Source organism: Pelodiscus sinensis, chromosome 1, assembly GCF_049634645.1.
Source record: "Pelodiscus sinensis isolate JC-2024 chromosome 1, ASM4963464v1, whole genome shotgun sequence".
Lineage (NCBI taxonomy): Eukaryota > Metazoa > Chordata > Testudines > Trionychidae > Pelodiscus > Pelodiscus sinensis.
The window spans coordinates 301,244,522-301,272,098 of record NC_134711.1 but is presented as its reverse complement, the minus strand read 5'-3'; the positions used below and the strand labels follow the sequence as shown (position 1 = coordinate 301,272,098).

Sequence of the window (27,577 nt, the reverse complement as noted above, 5' to 3'; positions counted from 1 at the left end):
TAGCAAAAAAAGGACCCTCCTCCTAGAACCCTGGGTGGTGTGTGGAAATAAAGCTATTAGCTCAAAGCATGGTGCAGAGCTGTTTGGTATTTGATGAGTTACTCCTTTAGTCCTGAGTTTGTCACAGGGACAGAAATAGATGTGAAATCTTCTGAACAGGGGAACAGACAGCAAAACAAACATTAGAGGGGAGTTAACCTTTCCCTATGTTATCCAAAACTAAAAAAAATGTTTGGCTAGAGTTTCCCCTACAATATGTACCAGTTCCGACTTACATACAAATTCAACTTAAGAACAAACCTACAGTCCCTATCTTGTACGTAACCCGGGGACTGCCTGTAGTTCTTACGTGCTATCTGAGCTCTCATCATATACAATTACTGTGCATTCTACAAAATTACTTATTAAGTTGTACATAAATGATTGCAGCCTAGAGGTAAAATTTGAAAATGTTGCAGTCTTATAAAAGAAAATTCTAGTTCCATTTGAATACTTGACATTTAGGAGCCTTATTTCTTAGAATTTATAAGTTATTTAAGAATTATACTTCTGCCCACCCATGATCTGTGTTCTTTTGAAAAAAATCCATTTGATTTAATTTCTTTTCTCCTTTTAAAAAAAAGATATTTGGGCGATAGGGTGTATATTTGCAGAGCTGCTAACATCAGAGCCAATATTCCACTGTCGACAAGAAGACATCAAAACTAGTAATCCTTATCACCATGACCAGCTGGACAGAATATTCAATGTAATGGGATTTCCTGCAGGTACGTATTGTGAGGTGTTTTTTTAATCACTGCTGTTCAAACCAAGATACGTGTATTTGAAATTGTTGCTGTATTTGCATATTAAGGTTGCAGGTGATCAAAGCAATAAAGCTGTTCAAATATAATCTTTGTTTCATGAACTGCAAAATTGATGGAGCCTAAACATAATGGTGCTACCACATGCAATTTTATATTACTGTTTCTATTACTAGGCTTGACTGTGCAACATCTTATATATATTCAATATTTTATCGCATTTAAAAGGATTGAGTTTTATTACAAGGAAATAAAAACATTAGCGTTATTTCTGAATGTCTTTTCAGTATTATTTCTTAATACTTTAAAACTTTGCAGACAGATTTAGGCAAAGAATATTGCACCCACTGATAAATCTGCATAATTAATGTTTAATTATTGCAAAAACAAACTATTTTGCATTTTCATTTTAAGTTTTCTGTTGTGGCAGAAAATATACTGGTACAATCATGATTTGGAAAGAGTGCTTTTCCTAAGTCCAAACCCATAGCAAATTCCAAATAGCAATCCTCTTGTTACTCCTTCTCCTCATCCTTTGATAGCATCTTGTTTAGATGGCCCTGAACATCTATTGGATTAATGAGAGATGCCTTCTGGTGTTCATGTGGCTGCTGGTGTGTTGTCAAAATGATTAAGGCTTCATTTTAATATTTGATCCATCTCTATTGCTAGTATTCCCTCCACCATGCAGAGTCCATTCAATAGGTTGCTATTCTTGCTAATAGTCTTGTTCTTTCACCACCTCATTACAGTTTCCTCATTGGCCTCCTGCTTCTTATCACAAGAAGTTCTAACTCTTTGTCCCACCTTCATATTCAGCCCCAGTCTCTTCACTTTTTTTCTGAGCACATAATTTCCAGTTCCCACTCTTGGCTTCATGCCTTCTATCATGCTACTGCCAGCTTCTGTAACAATCGTCCGTTCTCCATCTATCTAGAGCAGTGGTCTCCAACCTTTTGGGGCTGCCGGGTAACCGAGGGCGGGGCCACTCACGCGCCAGGCACCCGGGGGCGGGACTACCCATACGCTGCGTGCCCAGTGCTGGTGCCACCCATGCGCTGCACTCCCGGGGCCGGCACCATTCCTGTGCCGCACGCCTAGGAGCTGGAATCACCCATGCGCTGCGTGCCTGGGGCCGGCAGAGCCCATGTACCGTGCGCCCGGGGGCCGGCATTGCCCATACACCGCGTGCCTGGGGCCGGCACAGCCCTTGCGCCGTGCACCCAGGGGCGGGTCCACCCATACGATGCGTGCCCAGGGGCCGGCACCATCCATACATCACGTGCCCGGGAGCAGAGTTTGGCCCGATCACTCGGTGGGTGCACATAAATGGCCCATGGGCACCACATTGGGGACCACTGATCTAGAGTGCCTTCTCTTTCCTCCTTCAAAAAATTTCCTTAAGGACAATTTCTTTAAGCAATCCATTCTTCTCTCACTATTAAACTATTTTTCTTGTCTTTGTCTTGCTTTATTTAGACTTTAAACTCTTCTGGGGCACAATTTGTGTTCGTGAACTTCTGTCAATATATAGTGCTATATTAATGTTTTGTAGTAAGTTTGGATTGTATTGTGTGAACAGTTGATCTTGGTGTGAAGTTCCCCCCTTCTTATCCCAAAATATAATTGTTTGCCATTTTATTACTTTAAAACCTTTCCTCCTATCATTTAACATTTATCATTTGGTGCAATTTGATATGAAAACAGACAAATATGAGAGGGAGGAAAAGGAAATAGAGAAAATGCAAAGTGGGAAACAATTAGATAAATTCCTTCTGTAGTTGGTTCTAAATTTGTATGCACCTCATCTTCTACCTAGATGGACTAGCAAAATGCTCAGTTTTTCAGGTTAAAGTCAGTGTTGCCTCTAAGATTTTCCATCCTTGGGCATTTGAATTTTCTTTTGAGTTGGTTAAAATTTCTTCTCTGCCAATATTGAAGTAGTGTGTGGATGTGCACCCAACATTACAAACAAAAACTGTAGATATAAATATATATTTTAAATAGTCTATAGGTGTGGAAGAAAATATATTAAAACAAGGGATAATTAACAAGGAGTAATGTTTATGATTATTTAATATGAAATCAAATAACAAAATTAACACTACCCTTGTCTGAAGAAGTGGGTTGTGCCCACGAAAGCTCGTGATACTATTTATATATTTTTGTTAGTCTCTGAGATGGTACAGGACCATTGTTTTTTTAGTTATAGACTAACATGGCTACCCCTCTGAGACCTTGGAGTGCATGTATTATCCTTTCTAACAGACAGATGCGTGTTTCAAAGATCTTGCAGATAGCTGTTTTCTAGGATGAAACCTTAAAATAACATCTAGTACTTGCTACTTCTGACTCATAAGAGCCAGAACTCTGCCAGATAGTAGAAATCTGTCCTTAATGCAATACAATAATGTATTAATTAGTAACACAGGATTTAAAAAAAAAAAACATTAAGATAAGATTTTTAGATATCTGCAACACATAAAAATTCTGTTAAAAGAATCTTTTTCTTTCTTACCTTAAGCCATTAACACGGGGGTGGGCAATAATTTTTGATGGGGGAAGCACTCCAAGAATTGTTAAGTGGTTGAGGGCTGCACTCTTCCATTATATTGATGGAGAAGGTGCGGGGGTCTGGGATGGAGGTTAGGTGCAGAAAGGAACTTGGAGTAAGGGATTGAGGTGTGGGATCTGGGAGAGAGTTTGGGTGAAGTAGGGGATTGTGACCTGGGGCAACGGACTGAGGTGAGGAGGGGATACAGAGCCTGGGCAGGGGTTGTGACCTGAGTCAGGGGTGCAGGGATTTGGGCTGTGACTAGGCATAGCGGATTGGGGTGCAAGGTCTGAAAAGGGTGTGTGATCTGAGGAGGGGTGTAGGAGTGGATGCTCTGTCTAGAAAGGTGTATGGGGCTTGGAGCAGGGGTGCAGAAAGCTTGGGCTACATGGCGTAGGAGGGAAGAAGTGGGTCAGAGGTTTGAGAGTAAGGAGGGGTTGGTTTGCCACCGAGAGGCTCTGGCTGGGAGACTTTACCTGGCTCCAAGCCAGCAGCCAAGCAGGTTTCTTAGCCAGGGTCCCTGCCTTCCAGCTCCTGTACATGCTCAGGGGAGGTACATGAGCCATGTTTATTGCTCATAACTGAATGCTGTGAGTCTCAGGGATGAGGGAGGAGTGGCACTTCACATGCTGCCTGTCCTGCAAACAAGCAGCTGCTATTGGTCGAATCCAGCCAATGGAAGCAACTGGGAACAGGGGCAGCATGAGAAGTCTGTTTCCCCTCCCTTCAGGCTCTCAGCATTCAGAAACATACATGTGGCCTTGCATCCAGCTTTCAGAGTGCCGAGTGGGTGTGGGGCAGACAGTGAGGCTGAGGCTCTCAAGAGTGGATTCGGGCTGCAGATCATCTTTGTCCAGTTTTGTCCAGTCCTGGAATAGAGGCTGGAGTCAGCTTCTCCATTTATAGCATGCAGCTGCAGCTGTTGCTGCTGCTCCTACTCTTCCAAGAGGGTGAGTTTCCCACTCCCCTTACTCAGCCAATCAGATGAGCTCTGAACCTCTGCGTGGGGCACAAAAAAGGGCTGCATGCCCTCATGGGCACACAGCTTATAGGGAACCTTGGTTGAGGTCCATTTTCTGTCATGAATGCCAAGCATTTATAAACAGTTAAAAAGCTCTGTAGCTCTAAAGTTGCAGATGTACACAATTTAATTATATAGATGGCTAGATTTTTTTCAAGTGCATAGCTACAAGAGAATATCATACAGTCTTCAAGCTAGAAACATGGTTCTTTTTCTGGAGGAAAATGGTAAATTCTGTCTCAGACTAAGGAAAAAGAAGCTACCAACTTGAAGCTTTGGCATTGACTATATAGTTACAAGTTACTGACAAAGTGAAACATAAATCACAAACAATTAACTATTAATTCCTTTCCCCCCTTTATATGTAAATAAATTAAGGAATAGGTTTCCTTATCCATAGTCTGAGCTTGACATACCTTAAACATTGCTGACATATATCCTTTCATTACAGCGTGTGTCTGAGATAGAATTGGCTAAAACTTTAATATTTGTTGAAGGTGGGTGCAGCTATAGTGGCTACTGGAAATTATAGATATTGCCATCCCAGGCACCCCATTGGCAAAACAGATGGTGCAGAACTACTCTATTAAGCCATTAAGAACTTGGGACAGTTAGAATAGGAAAGCCTAACTCCATTAATTTATTTTTGGGGTTTCTGATGTGGTTGTGGTTGATCTTGGTGGGTTTGTCTTGCTGTGAATCACTTATCCAAGGCAGCTTTTTCGGAAGAGTGGAATATACTGCAACTTTGTGCCTTGTTACCCATTGTAGTGAGAAATGACAGTAGTTCCTGTGGGTTGAAACTGAATCAAGATGGCTTGTCAGTGTATCTTCATAATTTCCTTTTAGATAAAATTGTCATGTGATACAATGTCCTTAAAAAATGAAAGAACCTTAATTAAAATTTTGTATTGATACTGACTTCAAGGTAATTGAAAAAGTGGGATCTTTAAATAGGGAGGAAGCTAACTGGAACATGATCAATTCCTGCTGGCATGTGAGTTTCATATAAAATCTTGTACATAGTTTAGCAACTACTGGGGGTGGCATTTAAAGATCTTAAATTGAGGAGTTAATTGGTACATGGTGAACAATTTATTGTCCACTGTGAAGAGATATTGAGGCCATTCAAGGAATGTAGAGACTAGGACAAAGCCAGCATAGTTATAAAGGAAGGGAAAACTAAGTTAGGACATTTTGAATCATGTCTTTTTTCTCTCTAAAAAAAAGGTATATGAGAAAATACTAATGCATGTTGATCTTGCAGATAAAGATTGGGAGGATATAAAAAAGATGCCTGAACATTCAACATTAATGAAAGATTTCAGAAGAAACACGTAAGTTAAAATTTTTTTTGAGCTTTTTTGAGAGATTAGTTGTCTATTTTATCTTAATTATAATTACCTTATTTACAAATATTGTGCTGTAGTAGTAGTTTATAGACATATGGCAAAGTATGAATATGGAAGTATTATGACTTAGATGAGAAAGGAAAGCACTGTTTTAGCTGGTGGTGAAGACAAGCCTTCAGTACCTGGGGCAAAGCTAAATGCGGGGAGTAAAGGAAAGATGGTTTGTTAGAACTGAGTTTAGTCAACTTGACAAAGTAGTTTGGCAATGGCTGCATTAGAGAACAGAATTATTTCTACATGAACCTGCAGATAGAAACAATTCATTACAAATGTGTAAATACATTCACACGTAGCAGGCAGATTCGTGTTCTGACCTGTTTCAGTTCATCCTTGCAGCTCCACTACCACGTACTCTATGATGCTACAATTCTGTGTTTTAAACAATAGCAGTCACATTGCCTTCTGGACACCTATCCCAAAAGTTGTGAATTTTGGGAGAATCTGAGAGGCAACCAGTGAATTGTTAGGACAGTATAGAAGGAGTTGACAATGTATTTTAGCTCCATGCATGCTGTGGTTAAAACAGTACAGACTGATAAAATTGTACTTAATCTTGCTGAGAAGAAGTCTAATGCAGATGGTACTTGGGGGACACATAAGTCATTCAGAACACTTTTGTATGTGGTCACTTTGTATGCTTTACAAATATACTATGAGGACATTTCTTTTTAGTGTCATCAAGGCTTTTAAGGAAGCATCTGCAGCTGGTGCCTGTGCCTTACCTGTTTAGTAGACAATAATGAAGCTTTAGTCTCCAGGGCTGTCAGTCAGTGTTTTACATAAGCATTACATTAACTGTCTCTAAAAGTGCCCAGCAGTTATATTGATATATACTATACTTTTTTTCCAGGTATACCAACTGCAGCCTTATCAAATATATGGAAAAACATAAAGTTAAACCAGATAGTAAGGCATTCCACTTGGTAAGCTTCTGGTAGTAATGTCATTTGAAAAAGTCACATACATGTTAGCAGAGGTTGAATTTGAGGCTTGGCTGGTGTCAAGTGCTCTTTCACTGAATTTCTTTGCAGTGCTCCGATCTGGAAATACTGCAGAGTACGTCTCATTTATTCCTCCTGATTGATTGCATAAAGAATTTTACTGAATTGGAGTCTGCATACAATACATCACAGATTCTCTATTTTTAATAACCATGGTAAACTTGTGGTTTTATTTTTGTTACTGTAGCTCTGTTTTAATGCATTTTATGGCTTTTACATTTGTGTGTATTTTTTAAAAGGAAATTAAAATCTATTTTTGATAAATACAAAAATCAGATGCACAACACTTTTTAATGGCTTATTTTACAGATACTTTGTAGTAAAAAGTAGGGATGTGACTATTTGACTAGTGATGCAACTAGTTGCTCCCACCCTCACTATCAGAAAGAGGCAGCAAGGAGAGGAGCAGGAGCCAGTGCTCAGGGGAGCTGGCTTAAAAGCCAGTTCCCTACAACACCATCTCTGCAGCGGGCAGGGGAGATAGAGGCACAGCAGGAAACAGTGCAAGTGGGGACTGAAGCAATCTCAACACATGCTGGTTCTGCTGTGATTCTGCTTTTGAAACGTACAAGAGCCCACTGGCCCCGGGCTCCCAGGGCTTCCTTTTGAATATTACAAAGGCTGAGGTCTGCAGGAAACGTGGGGCCAGTCCACTGCTGGCCCTGTGCTTCCTGCTAGGCTTCCACTTTTGAACTATCGACTATTCAATTAGTTAATTAATCTAAATTTAACATCCCTAGTAAAAAGTTCGTCTTGTAAATTAATAACTGCATATCAAAATATTTCCTCACTAAGGTTCTGATTCAGCAATGTACTGATGCTTTTGTGTAACTATAAGGACATAAGTAGTCATATTGTTTAAATAACTTATTGAATTGGGAGCTGACTGTTGCAGACTGATTTATTGTAGAACTGTTGATACATTGCCTATTTTTAAAGAGCATTAATGAAAATTTAAAAATCTAGTTTTAAAGTACCGCAACAAGTCTGTCAATTTAACTGGAAGGAATTCCAGCATCTCCTTTTGTTTGTGTGTGTGTGTGAGATATATACACACACTAGCACCGTGACTGCATTTAGGCCACTTTTTTTCCCCCCTCAATAACTTAGAACCTGGAGTACTGGCACCCTTTTTCTTACAAAAAAAAGCACTATATAGATATGAATAAGAGGCTTCCTGACCTTAGAGGAAAGAGAAGTTCTGATGAAAGGAAACGCATCAAGGGGCCTGAGTGTCTCATAGATTGCTTGAAGCTCCCATTGAATTAACTTTAAACTGATGGGATAATCAGGCTCAGACGTTTTTATATTTTTTGTTTTTAAGCCAACACACACGTTTGCCAGTTTCACAGCCCCACTTTCTTTGCTCCTTGGCATTTTTTGTTTTCATGTAAACTTTGGAATTTGTATGCTTCAGCCAAAGGCTGAGTGAATCCAAGGCAGCATTTTTGTTGTTGATAAATGGCATGAAAATTGTTCAAACAGGAGCTAATTGCAGCAGATGGATTACGGTAGCCTATCTGAGTAGAGATGTTCATAATCACAGTTAATATTTTTTTAAAACACAGTGACTATGCAAATCAAACATCTAATAAGAGTGCAAAGAACTACATAATTGAGACCTCTGATATAAATAATTAATTCTCAAGTATTCTTACATTCTGGAGGGGAATATCATCTTGATATAATTCCTGATAACTATGCACAGTTGCAAGAGGACTGGTCCGCACTAGTACAGAGAACAAGAAATTCATTGTCAGGTGTCTTAGCCTCACTGAATTGGAAACCCTCTTTTATAGAAATAAGTCAAACATATCTCTAGGTGTCTTGAATAGTGCAGACATTTGTGCACAATACAAACATAGTCTGTAGCATTATGCAAAGCAGTAGGGAATCTGTGTACATTAGCAAAACAACCACTGCCATTTCCTACTTTGCTTTTAATAAAATTAACCAATATTTTACCATATCAGGGATGAGAGCAGAACTTAATAAAAAAGGATTCTTGTATTCATAGCTGGTGTACATAGTGTTCTACTGTGAAAGTGTACATTATTTAAATAAAATACATATTTGGCATTGCATGTAAATACACATTTTTTAGTTAAACTACATGTAAAATTTGTGAGCATGATACCAATAAGTGATACTCTAAGGGAATCACACACCTTTGACAAGTGTTGTTGGACATGACGTTTTAAATGGTGAGACAGATAATACAGCATCACTTTTGTACTTGTCTCTGATTATTGTGGTTTGAAATGCGGTAAATTGTAGTTCATAGAATTTGGAGACCTAAAATACTTCCAGTAATTCTGAATACAGGTTGGACCTGACCTGTCCCAGATGAGGGATTTTGCTGAATCAGAGAAGGTCATTTCTGCCTCTCACATCCTCCAGGTTCTCTCTCCCAGCCATGGCCTCGCTGCCAGCCCTTCCCTCCGGAGCCCAGCTTTCTCCTGTCATTGGCCCCTCAGCACAGGGCTCCCAGTCCCAGCCCCCACCATGGCAGCCCTACTGCCACAAGCCCAGCCCTGGTGCTGGGCAACCCCCCCCTTGGGGTCCATCCAGCTGTGCTGTCGGGCAGCAGTCCCGCATGGGCTTCAGCCTCGCTGGGTAACTCCTCAGAGAAGCAGTGGGGATGCCGGGCTCTTTGCTGTGCTTCAGGGCAACCCCACTTCTGGGTTCCTGGCCCCACCACTATGCCACTGGGTGGCAGCGGGGCTGCCGGTCTCCTGGCTGTGCTGCCTGATGGCCCTGCTGCTAAGTTCCCGGCCCCACCACAGGGCAACCCAGCCCCACCAGTCTTGCTGGGCAGTTTTGCTTCTGGGCAGCAGCGCCACTGCCAAGCTCCAGCCCTGCCAGGCAGCCCTGCTGCCTCGTCCCCCGTCTTTCCCTCCCTGCAGCGTCGCCACTGGCAGGCAGCTCCACTGCAGGGCTGCAGCTCATTGGGCCTGCCCCACTACCTCCTGCCCCCAGACCCTCACCCAGTGTCGCCAGTGGGAGGAAGCCCTGCTGCTCGGCTCCCAGTTTTGCTGCCACAGGCCAGCTCCTGCTACTAGGCTCCCAGCTACTAGCCCTTCACAGGACTCTCTTGTCCTTCCGGACCAGGGAGGTTGCTGCACCAGAGAGTCTCGGTTAAGAGAGGTTCAACCTGTACCTTTTTATTTCGTTAGAACAGATGTGTGCTTCCTTTTCCCTCAAATTTGTTTGACACTATTATAGGCTAAAGGTTTCACTGCTAGCTCCACATGGCAATACAAAATCTCAGAATAGCACACAATTGCTACTTAAGAATAACTGAAGAATCTCTAAATCCCTCTTCCTTCCCACATACCATACATCATTTTATCTTATTCCTACAGAATGTAAGAGAGGTCACTTTATTAAGTTTTCAGATTTCAATTAGGCAATTTAATAGCAAAAACGCTTTTGCAAATTTTAGTGTCAATATTAGTAACTTTTTCACTATTGATCACTAGGTCCTCTCTCCATTTTGGCCAATTTCGGAGTCATAGGATTTTAAAAATCACAAATGTTCATGATTTCTACTGTTTAAAACTGAAATTTTACAGTGTTGCAATTGTAGGTGTCCTGACCCAAAAAGGTAGAGGGATGTGTGTGTTGTGGGGAGTTGCAAGGTTATTGCAGGGGAGTTGTGGTAATACTGCTTTTATCTCAGTGCTGCTGCTGGCGGTGGGGCTGCCTTTAGAGCTGGGCATCTAGTGAGTGGGCACCTGTTGGCAGGGAGCCCCGATCTGAAGGCAGTACCACTGCCAGTAGTAACAGAAGTAATAGCAGGGTATGGTATTACCACCCTTACTTCTGTGCTGCTGCCTGCAGAGCTGGGCCCTTGTCCAACAGCTGCTGCTCACCGGCCACCCAGCTCTGAAAGCATCACAGAAGTAAGGGTGGCAGTACTGTGGCCCTCTGAATATAAACATGCAACTCCCTTTTTGGGTCAGGACCCACAGTTTGAAAAATGCTGGTCTCCCCCCATGAAATCTGTATAATATAGGGTAAAGCCACACAAAAGACTAGAGTCACAGTCCATGATATGTTTTTCGTGGCCATTAATTTGGTAGGGCCTCACTTATCAGTATTAAGTAACATGCTTATCATATAAACCCAAACTGCTTTTCTCTTCTTGCCAGAAGCCAAAAATCTCTATTTTCCTTTCCCTAATTCTCAAAATACAAAAATATTTCCAATACAAAATTCTGGGACACATTGAAAATTAAGATTAAAAATATATGGGCAGCATAACATAAATTTAATATCAAATTAAATATCACTGGGAATACTGTAATAATTCTATTATTCATTTTCATGTTTAATTCAGTAACCCTCCACTTTGTAATATATCTGAAGCTGCCGCCTTTCCAGCCTGCTGCAGGGGTCTTGCTACATACAGAATGTAGGTCAAGCTTGCTATGTAGTGCAGTTCTTGGTAATAACTTTTTTGGTACCCCACACAATAAGACAATGGATCATTTTGGTTCAAAGCAAATTAGCCTCATTGAAGAGGTCTGGGTGCTCTGGTCAAATTGACCTGAAAGCTTCTCCTTTGTTTTCCAAATCTTGAAAGTCTGGAGATTGCTTTTAGTGTTCAGTGGAGACAGTCAATCACAAAGTAATCGTGGATAAGATGTGCTAACAAAATGTTAAATTTTGTCCTGTTTCTCCCCCCGCTCTCCCGAGGTATCTTTTTTTTGTATTTACTATAACTGTGTCTGTCTTAACCTTTTTGGATTTCCATCTCAAAAGTAGGGGTTAAATCAGATGCAATATCAGAGATACCCATATTAATTCCTCCAGAGCTTTTTGGACAAGCCCTATGGGGAAGATAGAGTCTGAAAATGATCGTGGAAATTGCTGATTGTTTTTTTCCCCTTTTTGAAGTTGGAATTTCTTTGCAATTGTTTGTAAGCGGTGTGACCATGCAGCAGGCTATCAAGGGCTATACAGGCAGAGAGAGGCACCTCTCCCCCAGCCCAGCCCAGCTCAGCTCCCTGGAACTTGTACAGCCACAGAGAGGCATACTGTCCTGGCCCTAGTCTAGCCCAACCCAAATCAGCCCAAGCTGCCATAGCTGGGGAGAAGCACCCCTGCACCCCACCCTACTGGTGCTGCTGTAACTGTGGGGAGGCATCTTTCCCCCCAGCCCAGCCTCATCAGAGCCGCCAGGACCAGGGAGAGGCTCTCCTCCCTATCTTCGAGCTGCTGCTATGAGAGGTGGCTGGAAGGAGTCCTCTCTCCCGGGGCAGCCTGCATCCTAAATATCTCGTTCCTGTCCCCACCCTAGAGCCCACACTCCTAGTTGGAACCCTCATCATCCCGCACCCTAATCTTCTGCCTGAAGCCCCCCTCCCACATTTCAAACCCCTCAGCACACCCCCACCACATACTACCTGCATATTGTACACATAAAAAAATATTCTGCACCTGGGTGTTAAAAATTAGAGGGACCACTGCTCACTCCCTTTCTGTTCCTCTTCAGTTTGATGAATTAGGCTGAGGTACCCTTTTAGGGACAAAGAACTAACTTGTTACCCCTTACTCTGGCCCTGATCTCAGATGGTGTTCCTTTATGGTACGCAGTGTGGCTGCTTCTCTGAGGCTTGCTCTGGAGGAAGCACTCTTTCCTCTTCACAGTCAAGCTGTTGGTACGGATCGATCACCTGAGGGTGAAACCTGATATCTAGTTTCAAAACAGCAACTAGTTCCAGTGAGACGCCTCCATCTGTTATCCCGTCACATTCCATAAGTCAGACTTTTACCCCCACTGAACTCAGCCTTTACCCACCAGTCTTATTTTCAATCTCTTGAGGCAATGTGGAATGTAAGAGTTCAGTAAGGGTTATGGTTAATGATTCCAACAAGAATCTTGGTTTTGTTTTCAACTCGTGTTAATTTTATTCTTTTGGAATTTAAATGGAATTGTTCTGCCCAGTGTTTCATATGGGCTTGGACATTGCTAGGGTCTCTCCCTTAACGTCTGTCTGATAGCTTTATCGTGATGGAATCTAGTTCTTCAGGTTGGAAGGAACCTTAATTTAATTTTTGTTCCAAAGAGTAAAAGGAAAATTGTCCAGTTAAGTAGTGAGACATAGCAAAACGCTAGAAGACTCGGTCAATTCCCTAACATAGTCTGCAGCAAACCCATGAAATCCAGACTCTCTGGAATCCATGAAAATCCTCTGCTCTCTGCATCAATAGCCTCCCAGACATACTCAAAACTTATCTTCTTATTATTCACTCTCCTTAGACAAACTCTCCAGTACCCTCAAAGACCCTCTTCTCTCTGGCTACATCTACACTACTGATACTCTTTCCAAATACTGGTAGAACAAGTCAAGGACACACACCACAATCTCCTTAACATCCCCCATTCATCTTCCTTCCCAAAGGATGCCCTTCCTATTAATGAGTCTCTCCTCAATCCTGCGAAAACCAGCATCAGTCATGTCGCCGAGCAAGTGGGTGGACAAAATGTATTATGCTTGGCGAGAAAGAGAGAGAATTCTTCTCCTTCCTCTGCCCCAACTCCATCGGAGTGGATGATGTAAATTCTCATGGCAGTCAACATCAGATGAGCTTCACTTCCTACACTCTTGAAAATTTAGTTTTCTTGCTCTGTAAACTGTCTGGCTTGCAATCTTCCTCATCTCAGACATCCATGTCCAAACACTAATGTTGACTTGTTGCTGAGGTGCCAATAGACCACTCCCCACTACTGCTACAATCAAGCACTGCTATCCATCTATTTGGCCACTGGCTGGCAAATGTTCTGCAACAGCTGAGAGTGCACAGCATTGGACCAGTGGTTCTTAGAGATCAGTTGCAATGGATACTCAATTTTTTTTTCTCTCCCCTCTACAGTTCTCCATCCCTCTTCAGAGATCAGACCTGTCTCAATAATTTACTGCAACAAGAGGTAGATTGTTTTCTTGTTAGGAGCCATAGAATCAGTCCCTCAACTTCTATAAAGCAAAGGGTTCCACTCTTATTTCCTTATTCTCAAGAGGAAGAGAGGTTAGAGAGTTCTCTGAGACCCCTACGCTTTCAGCAAGCTTATCAAAGCTTAAAAATTCGAGATGGTCACTACAACAATTATCATTCCAGCCTTGGAACAGGAAGACTGATTTTTGATCCTTGACCTATAGGATTCCTACTTTCATATCTCAATCTTACCAGCTCACACTTGATGTGTCTCATTCACTCTCACACAAGACCACTACCAGGACTGGGTGCTCCCCTTCCAACTATCAGCATCCTGAGAGCAGTTTCCAAGGTTCTCTCATTGGTGACTGCCAACTTACACTCCCAAGCACTTATGATCTACCCCTATCTGGACTGCCTCTCAAAGAGGCTCATCAAGTCACCAAAGCTACAATGTAGTTGTTTATGGAACTGGACCTAGAACTCAATGCCCAGAAATCATCCCTCGGACCAGTACAGCACCTGGAATTCATAGGCTTCACCCTTGACACGCCTGAGCTTTCTTGCCTCAACACAGATTCATTGCTCTGGCTACACTCAGAGCCCATTCAGAAGAGTCCATACATATCAGCCAGACACTGCCTACAATTCTTGGGCACACAGCAGCAGAGCAGTTGTAATACCACACACCAGGCTACACATGTGGTTGCCTGCTATACCTTTCTCTGCATGGCGTCATCATTCAATAAAGCATCAAGTTCAAAATATTCATCTTTTATCTTCTAAGCCCTCTATGGGATTTGCTTAGGTACTTATAGGACCATCTCATTCTACGTGACTTCTCCTGTCACCGCTACATTTCACTGTATTAATGGAACTGCCATAGGGGGTAAAACTCATATTCATGGAAAGCAGGGTGCTCAGTGAATGGCATTTGGTCTTGAAAATAGCACGTATCTTGGTGATTTAAATTGAGTGGAAACCCCACTACTTTGACCTACTGGTTTCACAATAAAACAAACAAACAAACAAAAAGTGTGAGTTGGAGAAAATGAGAGAATTTTAGGACCTTGCTGAGAAATGTTACATCAGAGTAACTGTGGTTAGTTTGCCTAAAAGAGCCCTCTGTCCTCACAGCCTGTTTTTAGACCAAATAACTTAGCACCTTCAATTTCAATAACAAGTCCTTAGAAGGGAAGCAACTCCATTTCATATTGAGTTTGTTCAGTTTAATGTTTGTGTGGATTCATTCCCAGCTACTCCACTTCTGGTAGTTGTCTGACCACTATCCCATACTGCATTGCTTCAAAGTGGATGAGCTTTTCCATTTTTCTGGAGTCATCTTGAATGGATGTCACGTCTCCGTAGAAAGAGTGGCAGGCAGCTAGGAGAACTCCTTTCCCATACCAGTATTCAACAGTAATGAGTTCGCATACCAGAGTATCTATATTCATTATAGCAGCCATGCTTCTCCTCCTCCCCCATGGTTCTCTCTGAACCCTTGCAGAAGTTCTGGACTTGGTTGCATGTTTAGTCCCACCTGTAGAAGAGTCACTGGAATACACACATTTACAAGATACTATCAGAGCAAATAAAGAAGAGGAGGCACTCCTTGAGCTGTAGGGTTGCCAGGTGTCTGGTATTGACCTGGACAGTCCGGTATTTTTGCCTCCTGTCCAGTAAAAAAAAAAAAACAGAAAATACCGGACACCTAAAATGTCTGGTCTTTTCTGATTTTTTTTCACAGCCAGGAGGCAAAAATCCCGGGTGCTTACTGGGTTCTGCAGGGGAGCTGTCCGGCCCGGAGCAAGGAGACAAGATGGCAGATGGCCGCCGGCAACCTGTTAGGGCCAAAAAGCATTTCTTAAAGGTGCCACGTTTTTTTATTTTATTTTTAATTTTTTTACTTAACAACTTTGGACTCCCCCTTTTTTTTCCTCTTCAGAATTTTTTCCCCAGTATGTGGTTTTTTTGTGGGGGGAGGTGTTCGGTATTTTTGGTTAAACCATCTGGCAACCCTAGCTGTCCCAATGCCTACTCATGTCAATACTGGTATTACGGACCTTGTCAGACCACCCAACATTAATATTGGCGAATCTTTCCTGGAAGCATCAAGGCATTGGAGCTCCAGGGAGAAAAATCCTTTCCTCTTGGTTAAGGCTTTGGCCTGGTTGTAGGCCAGAAATAGGCAATTGCTCCAGGATAGGTTGGGGACCTCACACCTGCAAATTAGCTTTTGGTCATTGTCATGCTTCATGATGTAGCACAACAGTGCCTTCTCTGTAGTGTCACAGACCTTCTGGACAATAGCCCCAGCTGCTGATTTATCAACACCAAACTGGTTACCTACTAATCAGTAATGCTTAGGAATTGCAAACTTCCTGATGATGCTAGCAGTGTCTTTCTCCATGCTGAGAGGAGCTCTCTTCTTTGGTGTTCCAACTCTGCAGCTCCAGGGTGAGCTCTGCACAGATTTAAAAGGAAGTGCCTTGCTTATTTTGAAGTTCTGCCACTACCGCTGCTTGCTCTGTGGTACATCACTCACTACCCTATCCTGTCATTCATGGTTAGCTTCCTGAGCTTGGAAGTGGCTCTTCACTTAGTAAAGTTGCTCTACATAAATGCTCTGCAGAAGTGACTGCGCCATTTCATCATCCTGCTCCTCCTCCTTCATCCAAAGCCCTTTGAAACTGCAGGGCCAAATCCATCCATACACAACTATCAATGTACATGCATCCTATTTGCATTAATGATTTAAGATCATGATGCTCAGAAATGTGTCCTCCATGTTGCCTGACAGCAGTTCAAAATAATACTGACAAAATGAATGGATGCCAGCAAAGAAATTGGAGGAGTTTGAGTTTGAAAACTCCAAACCCCTCCTCCCCCTGCCGATATATATATATGTATATATGTATATATGTATATGTATATATATACACACACACACTCACACTCTCTCTCTTCCTCTTCCTCCCTCCTCTCCCCCCAGAGTTCCTGAGTTTTCCATGAGGCATCCATCACAAGAAAAATCACAAAACATAGATCTGTGTGGCAGAGCAGTGCATCGTGGGGTATCTACTCAGAATACTGAACAAATATGCAGAGCTATGTTGACAGAATAAAATGGTGTGGATGAGCTTCAACTTGATACAGTTAAATTGCTTCATGGACAGCAAACAAACTAATGCGATGTAACATCCCTGTGTCAACATAGCCTTCCTGTGTTCACTGCAGAATTTGTAAAATGCTGAGGATACCATAGTTATGAAGGCAGTATACGTGCCCAGACAGCTTCTGCAACATCACATGTTTCTCTCATAAAGTCATGTTGATTGACTTTAAGGGTTGTACCACTCTTGGAATAACAGATCTAAAATTTCCATCTTGGATGGAATTTACATCTAAAGAGACTCTATAGCTGTTCCAATACATTTGAGATTATGTAACAGCCATCTTTAAAACCAGTTTCTGCCTGCTGGCTAATCATTCCTACATAACTTTGTTAGGAACATTGAAAACTGTTTTCACGTAAATCCCTATTTTATTTTGCTGTGATTACCCATTACATAAGTATCTGAATGCCTTTTACATAAAATAGATTGATAATAGCAAAATCCCTAGAGGACTTCTTTGAGGTGCTTGTTCTAATCTCTTCTGCCTATAGAAACTTCTGCTTGCGTTAGTGCTGTTTTGATTGGGGGAAAGGGAAAGAGGAGACAAATAGTTTTTAAAGTTATTTTGTTTAAGATATATGAAAATCTATATCAAAGGGGAAGGTTTTGTAATATTTTCTTGAAGTATAGTCAGGTTGAATTTCTCTGATCATCTCTGGAAGTGTTCTTATACTCTTTTTTTCTTCTCGGAACTCTTATGCTTTGTGATCTGCATTGTCCCAGAGAAGCATGATTTTCTTGCAAGTTTATGGAATGAAATATGGTCTGTAATGCAGTTGATACCTGACCAGTTGTGGAAATGGACTTGCACTCAGTGGAGGAACAAGAACGGAGGCTTGATGTGCTCATGGAGACGGCGAGCAGCTGCTGTTTGTACCTGCTCAAGCCTTTGCACTTGCAGATTCCAATCAATAGATGAGGAAAATCTTAGATCTTAGTTTAAAGTAGGCCTGAGCAAAATACTCTCAGTGGGCTAGATCTGGCCCACAGATGCAGCTGGGAGCCTCGTGCAGACTCCCTGCCTGCTCCCTGCATACTGCTGAGAAAAGCGACCGTTGTGGGGCTCTGTTTGAACAGCTGTGAGCCCAGGGAAGATAGAAGCAGCTTCATGTACTGTTCCTGCCCCCAGCACAATCCCATTGGCTGGTTTCCTATTGGTCTGTTGTCAACAGGCAACCTGCCTCCTCTCAGGATCCTAGCTGTTCAAAAACTACATGGTTCCTGCACTCAGTGCAGGACCGGGGCAGGCAGGGAGTCTGCTTGAGAAGGCTGCTGGCTGGGAGTCAAGCAGGTAGGTCTCCCAGCCAGAGCCTGTCTCTGCCCCCCTCCCACTTAACCAAAATCCTCTGTCCCCTTCCTGCACCCATATCCCTTCCCAGATCCTGCACCCCAAACCCCTGCCCCAGGTCACAACCCAAACTCCTGCACCCCAGTCCCTTGCTCCAAGTCACAACCCCCTCCTGCTCTAGGTCACACCCAAACCCCTCCACCCCCTTCTGCACCCTAGTCCCTCACTCCAGGTCACAGCCCTCTCTTGCCCCAGGTCACAACCCAAACCTCTCACACTAGTCCCCTAACCCAGGTTACAACTGCCTCCTTCACCCAGACTCCATACCCTTTCCTGCACCCCAATCCCTTACTGAAAGCTCCCTTCTGCACCCAATCTCCATCCCAGACCTTGCACCTCTTCCATTAATATGGAAGAGTGTGGCCTTTGACCACTTTCCATATTCTTGGAGTGGTCCCCTATCAAAAATTATTGCTCACCCCTGGTTTAAAGCCTACTGTCTTCATAATTGAGTTACTTGGCCAGGTGGATTTTCTGATCCCATCTACACATACCCACCACAGAGAGTTGTAATCATGTTATGTATTTAATGCTTCGTGGTTCACTCATTTAAATTCAGTTATTTAAGGAAGAGTGTAACGATCCCGACCCCTTTCCCGGGGTGAGGGGTCGTTATCTTGCCCTGCTTTGTGTCTCGGGTGGTTCTCCGGTATCCGACCGGGGCGGAGGGGGACCTGGGCCCACCCCCTCTCCAGGTCCCAGCCCAGGACCCTAAGGGAGTGCGTCTGAGACGTGCTGCTCGACCGGGGGGCTACGGCTGCAATGCACCGGTCCCCGGGGTTCCTACCCCGTCCTGGGCTACTTCCTCCACCCTCTTAGGTCTGCCGGTCCTGGTCTGGTTCAGCGGGGTCTCGGGGTTAACTCACCCACTCTGGTCCCAGGATGCTCGGTCGTCGGTCGGGGTCCGTGCAATGTCCTGCAGTCCGGCGCGAGTCCCCGCACCTTGCTTGCCGGGGCTCCGTCCCTTTTCTCCCTCCCCTTGGCGTCCGGGCCGCCCGGAATTTAAACCCGGCGCCCCTGCTCAGGGACGCCGGCACCTGCGCCCTGCGGGTGGGGGCGGGCGCGTGCGGGGGCGGCCCCTCCGGGCAAAGACTCCTGCGCCTGCGCGGGCCGCCGTCCCTGGGCTGGCGCGTTAGAGCCGCTCGGGCGTCCCCACGGCAATTTCCTCCGGCGCCCCTGGCGTGGGGCTCCGGGTTGGGGCTTGCGATCCCCGCCACCCTGCCCCCGCCTACGCTGGCGGCTGCCGCCAAACAAGCGGGGCAGAGCCGATCCGGCGTTTCGGCACCTGTCTCCCGCGGCGCCCCAGTGTGGGGCGCGGGGTTGGGGCTCGCGATCCCCGCCGCCCTGTCACAAAGAGACTTTGTGTTATGTTCTAAAAATACCATCAGTGTGTCAATGGTTCTACATACATAATACTGATAGGGGACTGTAGTGAATGGGGGCGCTTGCTCAGAAGATTGGTTGTCTGTAAATCAAATGGAAATACCTCAGAGATAATTTCTACCAAGTAAAGGTGTTTGTCAGTATGATGTAAAAACCCAGTAAGTGTGTGTGAATTAATTTTAAAATAAAGCTTCTTCTCAAGGAAAGGGGGGCAGATCAACAAAACTATAGTATATTGATTTGTTAGGCAGGGGAAGTTTTGAGAATTTTGTTGGTAGAACACTTATAGCAACACTAATGATTTGAATACGTTTTAAGTTTTATAGGTAGAAACAATTGGTTATTTTATAACAAATTCAATTAATATTTAAACCAAGGGTGAAATATACAGTTCTTATTTTCCATTAGTGATTGGGATTTAGAAATTGAATTGTACGAGTGGCAGTTTGTCATGTCAGAATAGTGTGGAAAGAAGGTTTTCATAATACTGAACTTTTTTTTTAACTCTGCTTAGCTTCAGAAATTGCTTACTATGGATCCAATAAAGAGAATTACCTCAGAACAGGCTATGCAGGATCCTTATTTCTTAGAAGATCCACTTCCCACATCTGAGTAAGTGGTCAGTTTATTAGTCCATTAGCATGTTCAAATATTTTTAATGTATACTCTTTGTTTACTGCTTACTATACATTTATTCCCATGTGTTTGAATAATGAATTAAATACTTACTGTATGGCAGTCAAAGAAAAAGCTATAATAACTAAAATGCTATTTGAGGTTTTAAAATTAAGTAGCATTCCTATTAATCGCTTGTGTTATGAAACTTTGATCCTGTTAGTCACAGCACTAATCCTGTTATTCACTGACAGGTTGATTATGCATGCTACAGATCTTTGTGGACAACTGCTAAGTGCCTGCAGGTCCAGTTCGGTTCTAGAATGCCAGAAGACATTTACTAATTAGTTTACATTTTTCCATCTTATCCTTTTTTGTAAATTCAGTAGATGGGGGAGAAACAGTAGTGTCTTTCTGTGCTTTCATACTTCACAGCCTAAATCCACTTTTTTGTAGACACTTTTTCTTTTCAACTGCACAGGGAGATTTCTAAACATAAGAAAGCTTATGGACAAAACAAGGGTGAATAGTTTATGATAAAGTGCCTTAAGATGGCCAGCCAGCACTCGTGTGGCGTTATTTTAGAAAGGCCAGTAATATGTGTTGTGTATCATTTTTTTCATTATTAAGGGAATAATTTATAAAATATGGTATGTACATTTTGCAACAGTTAATTAAAATGAAATAATTCAGTGCAGCTTAGTGAAATATTTATAATGACTCCTGACCTGTGTGACATTCTAGTCCTATCATGCGAGTGATTTGGTTTTGCAGAAACTGCTTTTAGGTCAATGTTCTTTTCCTTCAAGCTTAAAATGGCAGGGTTTTAATACAAAATGAATAGTGTGTTCACAGGTACAGAGGGTAGTTATAAATAATAGTATATCCTTATGGTTACAAGAGGAGAAATCTTAGCTTGGGCTAGCAGTAACAAATCATTCATGTATGCCCATGAATCTAAAGTGAGAGACCACATACCCCCAGAAGCCTCCAGGTCTTATCATAGTTAATGCTTTTTATTTGGTAATAGAGTATTTAACCATCTGGTCACAATTAGTGATGATCAGTACTTAGTTCAACATTTTATGGGTTTCTGCATTGCTGAATGAAGGGAACTACATTGAGCATGTATAGGGGAATTAACTCTGGTAACTAACAGGACTTTTCCATCTCTCTCCAGTGGTCACTGTATTACTCAGAAACACTGAAAAATTAGAGGAGAATAATAGAAATGACCAAAAGGTTAAAACAAATACATATGAATGCCAATGTTAAGTAAAAGATATTAAGAATGGGTATACTTCTTGACAGTGAGCTATATTAGGCTGTGGCTTAGGAAATTTGAAACTAGACCGGAGAAAATGCTAGCTCTTAATCAATGACTAACCTTTCTGACTCTAGGCAGATATACTATGACTTCTGACTTGTTTTTGCAGTGTTTTTGCAGGTTGTCAGATCCCCTATCCAAAACGAGAATTTTTAACAGAAGAAGAACCCGATGATAAAGGAGACAAAGTAAGTATTAAAATAGTCATCTTGTCTCATTGAGCTTTACCACAGTGTCACATTAGCTGCTTTTGTATGGCTTCTGAGTTGAAATTTTTCTTTGTTTTTAACCAATTGAGAAGAACCAGCAGCAGCAGCAGGGCAATAACCATACTAATGGAACTGGTCATCCAGGGAACCAAGACAGCAGTCATACACAGGGACCCCCATTGAAAAAAGTGAGAGTTGTTCCTCCTACCACTACCTCAGGTGGACTTATTATGACCTCAGACTATCAGGTAAATCAATTTCAGTTTTCCATATGTTACTTACTAGCATGTTTACCTGGCTCTGCTCAGGTCCTTAAGGAGGGGCACAGAGCAGGGGACTGGAAGGTGTGGGGGATGCAAGAATCAGATCCGAAACGCTTACCTTCTCCTCCACCCCCGAGTTGTACCAGGGCGACTTGGTCTTCATTTTCCTGTCCCTGTCAGGGAGCAAGAACAAAGTGCACAGCTCATCTGCCCCCTTGCTCTCCCCATCCAGAGTGATGAATACAGCAAACCGCATTTTCCCCTTGCTGCCTGAGGAAGGGTAACAGCCAGCAATGCCTCATCCAGCCCCTTTCACTTGCCTGGTAATTCTTTCTCTTATGGTTTTGTGAGAAGCAATCCCATTTTCCTGGCACAGCCAAATTAGGGATGTTAAAATGAACTTAAGTAACCATGTAACCGCCGAAAATTTCAGTGGTTATATGATTACACTCAGAGAGCAGGCTTAAAAGTCAGCTTCCTGCAGCTCCCTCCTGCTCTTCCTGCACTGCTTCTTGTGTGTAACTGTGTATGTTAACCAATGAGCCCAAGCTCATCAGTTAACCCTGTACATGGTTACACTTTCACATTCCTAAACAAACCCTTCCCTTGCTTAAGTTATGATAAGAGGGAGCTGTATACCAAATTTGTGGTCCAAGCTCTTACTGTTTAGGAAGCATTGTTGAACAGACAGACATACTCTCAGATATATAGTAGTTGTAGCTCTTGTATATTGTAACATAGAAGAAGCTACTTACTGCACAATTCTACTCTAAAAGCGATTCTGTATAATGATTTGGTGGGATTTCATGTTTACTGTATTTCAGCTACTTTCAGATGAAGTGTGCTTAGTTGAAAAATAAGAATTGTTTTCAAATTGTCAATTCTGCAACTTCAGCTTGTGAGATGAGTCAAACTAGGAGTGGGAAGTGAACAGTAATTTGCTGTGATTATTGATAGTAGTATGATTTATTAGTATAAGACTTATTAGTCCTAATCACAGAGCAGGACCCTATTGTGGGAGCTATGGTGCAAACACAAAACAAAAAGATGGCCCCCTGGTCCAGAGAGCCTATAATCAAAGTACTATATAAAATAAGAGACAAGAAATGGATATAGACAGATCCAGGAGTATAAGAAAATGAATTTGTCAGCATGATAAGGGGTGGTCTCCGGACACCAACAGCATAATTCTTGTCAAGCTGGACAAGAAGAGTTTTAAGGAGGATAGCATGGGAGAAAGTATGAAGGTGTTTGTTTGAAAATCTGACAAGAGGGCTAGTGAGGCAGGAGTTGACACCTCAGTAGTGAACAGGTAAGTAGGATGGGGATGAGCTGTGAAGAGCCTTGAAAGTGGGGGAAAAAGCAGTTTGTTTTGGTATAGAGAGGAGAGAGACAGTGGGGCAATGTAAAGCAGGGGATAGGACAATGTGGTTAAAGTGACAAGTTCAGAAAATGATCTTAGAAGCAGCGTTTTGAATGTATATGAGTTAGGCGAAGTTGCATTTGCCAGAGAAAAGGACATTGTGATAATTGAAATGAGAGCCTGGAAGTGAGTTTTAGCTGGGTGGATTGATTAAAAAAGGTCAAACCTTGGACAAGCTATGCAGAAAGAATTGGCTAAATTTAGACATGAGTGAGGTCCTAGAGAAAGGTTATAGTCAGAGATGATGCCCGTTTTATGGACCTGAGTCTTAGCATGGATGGTGGTGTTTTTCACAGTGATTGACAAGTGAAGTTTCGGGAAGGTTAAGAGCTGTGTTGTAGCCATATTGAACTGAGCTGAAATCCCAGAAAAAGGCAGAGATTTTAGTTTGGACAAAAATAGATCTCTCTGAAGTAGAGAGATAGTGAGTCATCAACACAGAGATGGTAGTTGGCTTTGTGGATGAAGTTACTGAGAGACAAGACAGAGAGGGCCCTGGTCTACACTAAGACTTGATTTCAAAGTCCCCAAGGCTAAATTTATAAGCAGTGTGTCCACACTACCAAACTCATTATTTTGAAATAATGGGACGTGGAATTGAAATCTGTACTCCTGCTTTTAATCAGGAGTAATGCTAATTCCAAAACAGTTATTTTAAAATAACAGTAGGGTGGATGCTGTGGTGCCGCTATGTTAAAATAATTACCCCCTAGAGTAATTTGAAATAATTACTCCCCAGTGCTTCCTGGGGCTCTAAGTCCAAGGTAACGCATCCACATTAATGGAGCCTGCCTCGGACTAATTTTGAGGCTTCCCAATAGTGTGGACACGCTAGTTTTAATTTGTTAAATCAGGAGTTTAGTTGAATTTACTAATTTCAAAATAGTTTTCTACTGTAGACATGGCCAGGGAGAGGAGATAGGGACAAAAGAGTAATTGGGATTAGCGGAACAACTACAGAAAGTTGGAAAATCCTCTAAATCTTCCCTCCAAAAAACATTCTGAAGGAGTGATTAGAGAAGTAGGAGATGACGAGAACTGCAGGAGTCAGAAACTGGATTGAATTCTTAAGAATGAAAGTCCAGTAACTTAGAAATTATTGTTTTTTAAAACTGGCTCTTGGGATTGTTGACTTGGTGGGCTTAGGTAGAATCATAGGCTTGGAAGAGACCTCAGGAGGACATCGAGTCTCACCCTTTGCTAACAGCAGGACCAATCCCAACTAAATCATCGCAGCCAGGGCTTTGTCAAGCCCAGTGAGATGGTCCTGATCCTCCTAAGGCCTGTAGTTTTTCCCCTGGCTCTGCACGCATAAAGGTATAGGAACCTAAAAACATAAAAGCAGGAGTTGAATCTCATGAGCTTGATGGCCAAATGATCCCAAATTATTTTTACTAACTCTGCTTCCAGAATTCAGCTAGTGTATCAATTTTCAGGTCCATTTCACTATACATGTGGGTTTGAGAGCACTTTGAATAATGAGTTCTAAGCAGAAAGCTCTATTCAGCCTTAACCACTGTTCAGCAAGGGCTGCCTCAGAATGTAACTCACTACTCTCACCCTCAGTAGTGTATTCATTCATAAAATATTTTCCAACAGAAGGGTTGATCCCTCTTAAACCTGCAGGAAGCCAAGTCAGTTGCTGTCCAGAGATTGTTTTGGCATCATTTCCACTGACTCTTTACTTCCTGAGTGTCTGAAGAAAGCAGATACAGCAGAACTTCTTATCTCTCTTCCATGCTGACTGACTCTGCTAAGGAAAATAGTTGTAGGGTGTGTGCTTCTACTATTCTCATGCTATTTACCCCACTCCACAGTGGTAGCTGAAGTGAGAGCATGGAAATTACAACAAACCCAAGCGCTCTCTCCTGTGAGCATGGATTGAGGTCTACAGGTTGGGAAATCGGGGGTCTCTGAGTCATGCCCAGTGGACTGAGGGATTGCTTAGGGACTCCACATGTCTCCCTCATCTAGACTGAGACAAGCTGTGCTCTTGCCTCAGCTTTCTCACTCCACTGACATTTCTCTCAGGACTTTTGCCTGAAGGGGCAGCGTTTTTCAACAGGGGCCAGTTAGGAGGGTTTTGCACAGAGTAGTGGTAACTGTCCCTTCACTGTTTCAGCAGCACTTACAAGTGCTTTGACTATCCTGACTGCTCACCAGTGGCAGATTTAGAGTAGTGGGGCCCTGCGCACAGCTTCATTCCCTTTCCTTCCCCCCACCTCCCAGGGATCCAGCCAAGAAAAAAGCACATTCACCCTTTCTGTCCCTCCCATTTTTCATTCTTTTTCTCTCCTCCTCTGCCTATATTATAAGTAATAAGAAGTAAATGAAAATAAAGTGAGGTACCTTGATTGTTTTTGTTATCTAAATTTTGTCACACTCCACTTGAAAATTGCAGAGGATCTCAGTGAACCACTTAATCATCTTTCCAAATATTGTTTGTACCATTAGCTAACTATTTTAAAGTGCTTTGGATAAGAGCACTTCATTACCAAAAAAAACCAACCAAACATAATAACCTTTCCTCAGTCCACCTGAATGGAGTTATGGGAATACAGTTTGAGAACTTCTAGTCTAGATGAAAGCTTGTATTTGTATTAAGCTAATGGGAAAAATATGTAAAAATAAATGTATAGATGATGCATGAATGGAAAAATAAGTTAACTTCCTCTGAAGAATCTTATTCAGTAGCTTTCTTTTTACACTTTTTCTTTACAAAATCATCAATTAAGTCATCATAAGTAATATTTTGTAAAGAGGCGCTTTCAATTGTCAATATTGCTGGACTTGTCATATGTTCCTGATGCCCATTTCGCAAATAATTTTTAACTCACTTCAATACAGAAAAAGAGTTAAAAATTGTTAACTCACTTCACCCAGAAGCATTTGTCACAAGTATTGTTAAAAATATTTTCAAATGGTTTCTACATTTGGAAAGGTTTCCTGCAAACCGTCATGGACAAGTCTATACAATCAACTGGTGATCTCAAAGCACAGACCTCATTAGTTTTGATACAATGAATGAAATGTTTCACTTCATCTTCAGAAAGATTTGTGTCTATGTCCTCTTGGTAGAATTCACTTAATTTCTTGCTATAAAGGCTTTTAGCATCTTCATTCCTACTTCTGTCAAAAAACATGCAAAATAAATCAACAGTTTCCTTTAGAGTTTCATTTCTACTCTGTAGTTGCACTATTATTGTGTCACAAATAATATTGACAGTTTCAATAATGATCTTCTCTTTCCCTTTTAAATTGATTTCATTGTCTCTAGTTTCATTGAAAAAAAAACTTCATGTTTTTTTGTTTTTGTTTGTTTTGTTTTAAACGCTTCTCATCAGATATAACAGAGGAACCTACATTTTCTGTTACTGTTAGTACGTTGGCTTCCGTGGACCTATAAAGGCAGTCCCCGAGTTACGCGGATCCGACTTACGTCAGATCCGCAGTTACGAACGGGGCCCGTCTCCCTGGTCTCCAGCAGACCAGGGAGAGGAAGCAAAGCGGCGGAGCACGCGGGCAGCGGACAGCCCAGATGCGTCTGGGCTGTCTGCTGCCCGCGTGCTCCTTGGCTTTGCTCTGCTTTGCTCCCCGTCTCCCTGGTCTGCATAACAGGGGGACGGGGAGCAAAGCCGCGGAACACGCGGGCAGCGGACAGCCCAGACGCGTCTGGGCTGTCTGCTGCCTGCGTGTTCCGCGGCTTTGCTCCCTGTCCCCCTGGTCTGCAGACCAGGGAGACGGGGAGCAAAGCAGAGCAAAGCCGCGGTGTCCGAGTGCAGCAGGACAGCCACAGCGCATCTGGGCTGTCCCGCTGCCCCCGTGCTCCACAGCTTTGCTCCGATGCCTGTGGTACAGCAGCTGGGGCGGTGTCGGTTGGTCCCGTAGCGCCACTCTGGGCGCTACTGGACCAACCCGGCAGCACCCCAGCTGCTCTGCCCCAGGCGTCCTGATTCAGCCACTGCTGGTCAGTTTCAGCAGCGGCTGAATCAGGACACCTGGGGCAGAGCAGCTTGGGTGCTGGTGGGTTGGTCCAGTAGCGCCGAGGAACGGCAGCGCTACTGGACCAACCCAGCAGCACCCCAGCTGCTCTGCCCCAG

At 42.8% G+C, this 27,577-nt stretch overlaps 1 protein-coding gene across 7 annotated transcripts in view; it reads left to right on the top strand.

The window, feature by feature from the left end:
- Positions 1-27,577, top strand: part of CDK8 (cyclin dependent kinase 8) — a 180,476-nt gene that overhangs the window by 146,449 nt on the left and 6,450 nt on the right. For 6 of the 7 annotated variants that reach the window (XM_075919243.1, XM_006138900.4, XM_025179387.2 and 3 more), the window contains 6 exons: positions 624-767; positions 5,646-5,715; positions 6,641-6,713; positions 20,155-20,252; positions 21,692-21,770; positions 21,881-22,039. In XM_075919243.1, coding sequence (XP_075775358.1) covers positions 624-767; positions 5,646-5,715; positions 6,641-6,713; positions 20,155-20,252; positions 21,692-21,770; positions 21,881-22,039 — 623 coding nt within the window. The remainder of the gene's footprint in view (positions 1-623; positions 768-5,645; positions 5,716-6,640; positions 6,714-20,154; positions 20,253-21,691; positions 21,771-21,880; positions 22,040-27,577) is intronic. The other variant, XM_006138901.4, reaches the window with a different exon arrangement.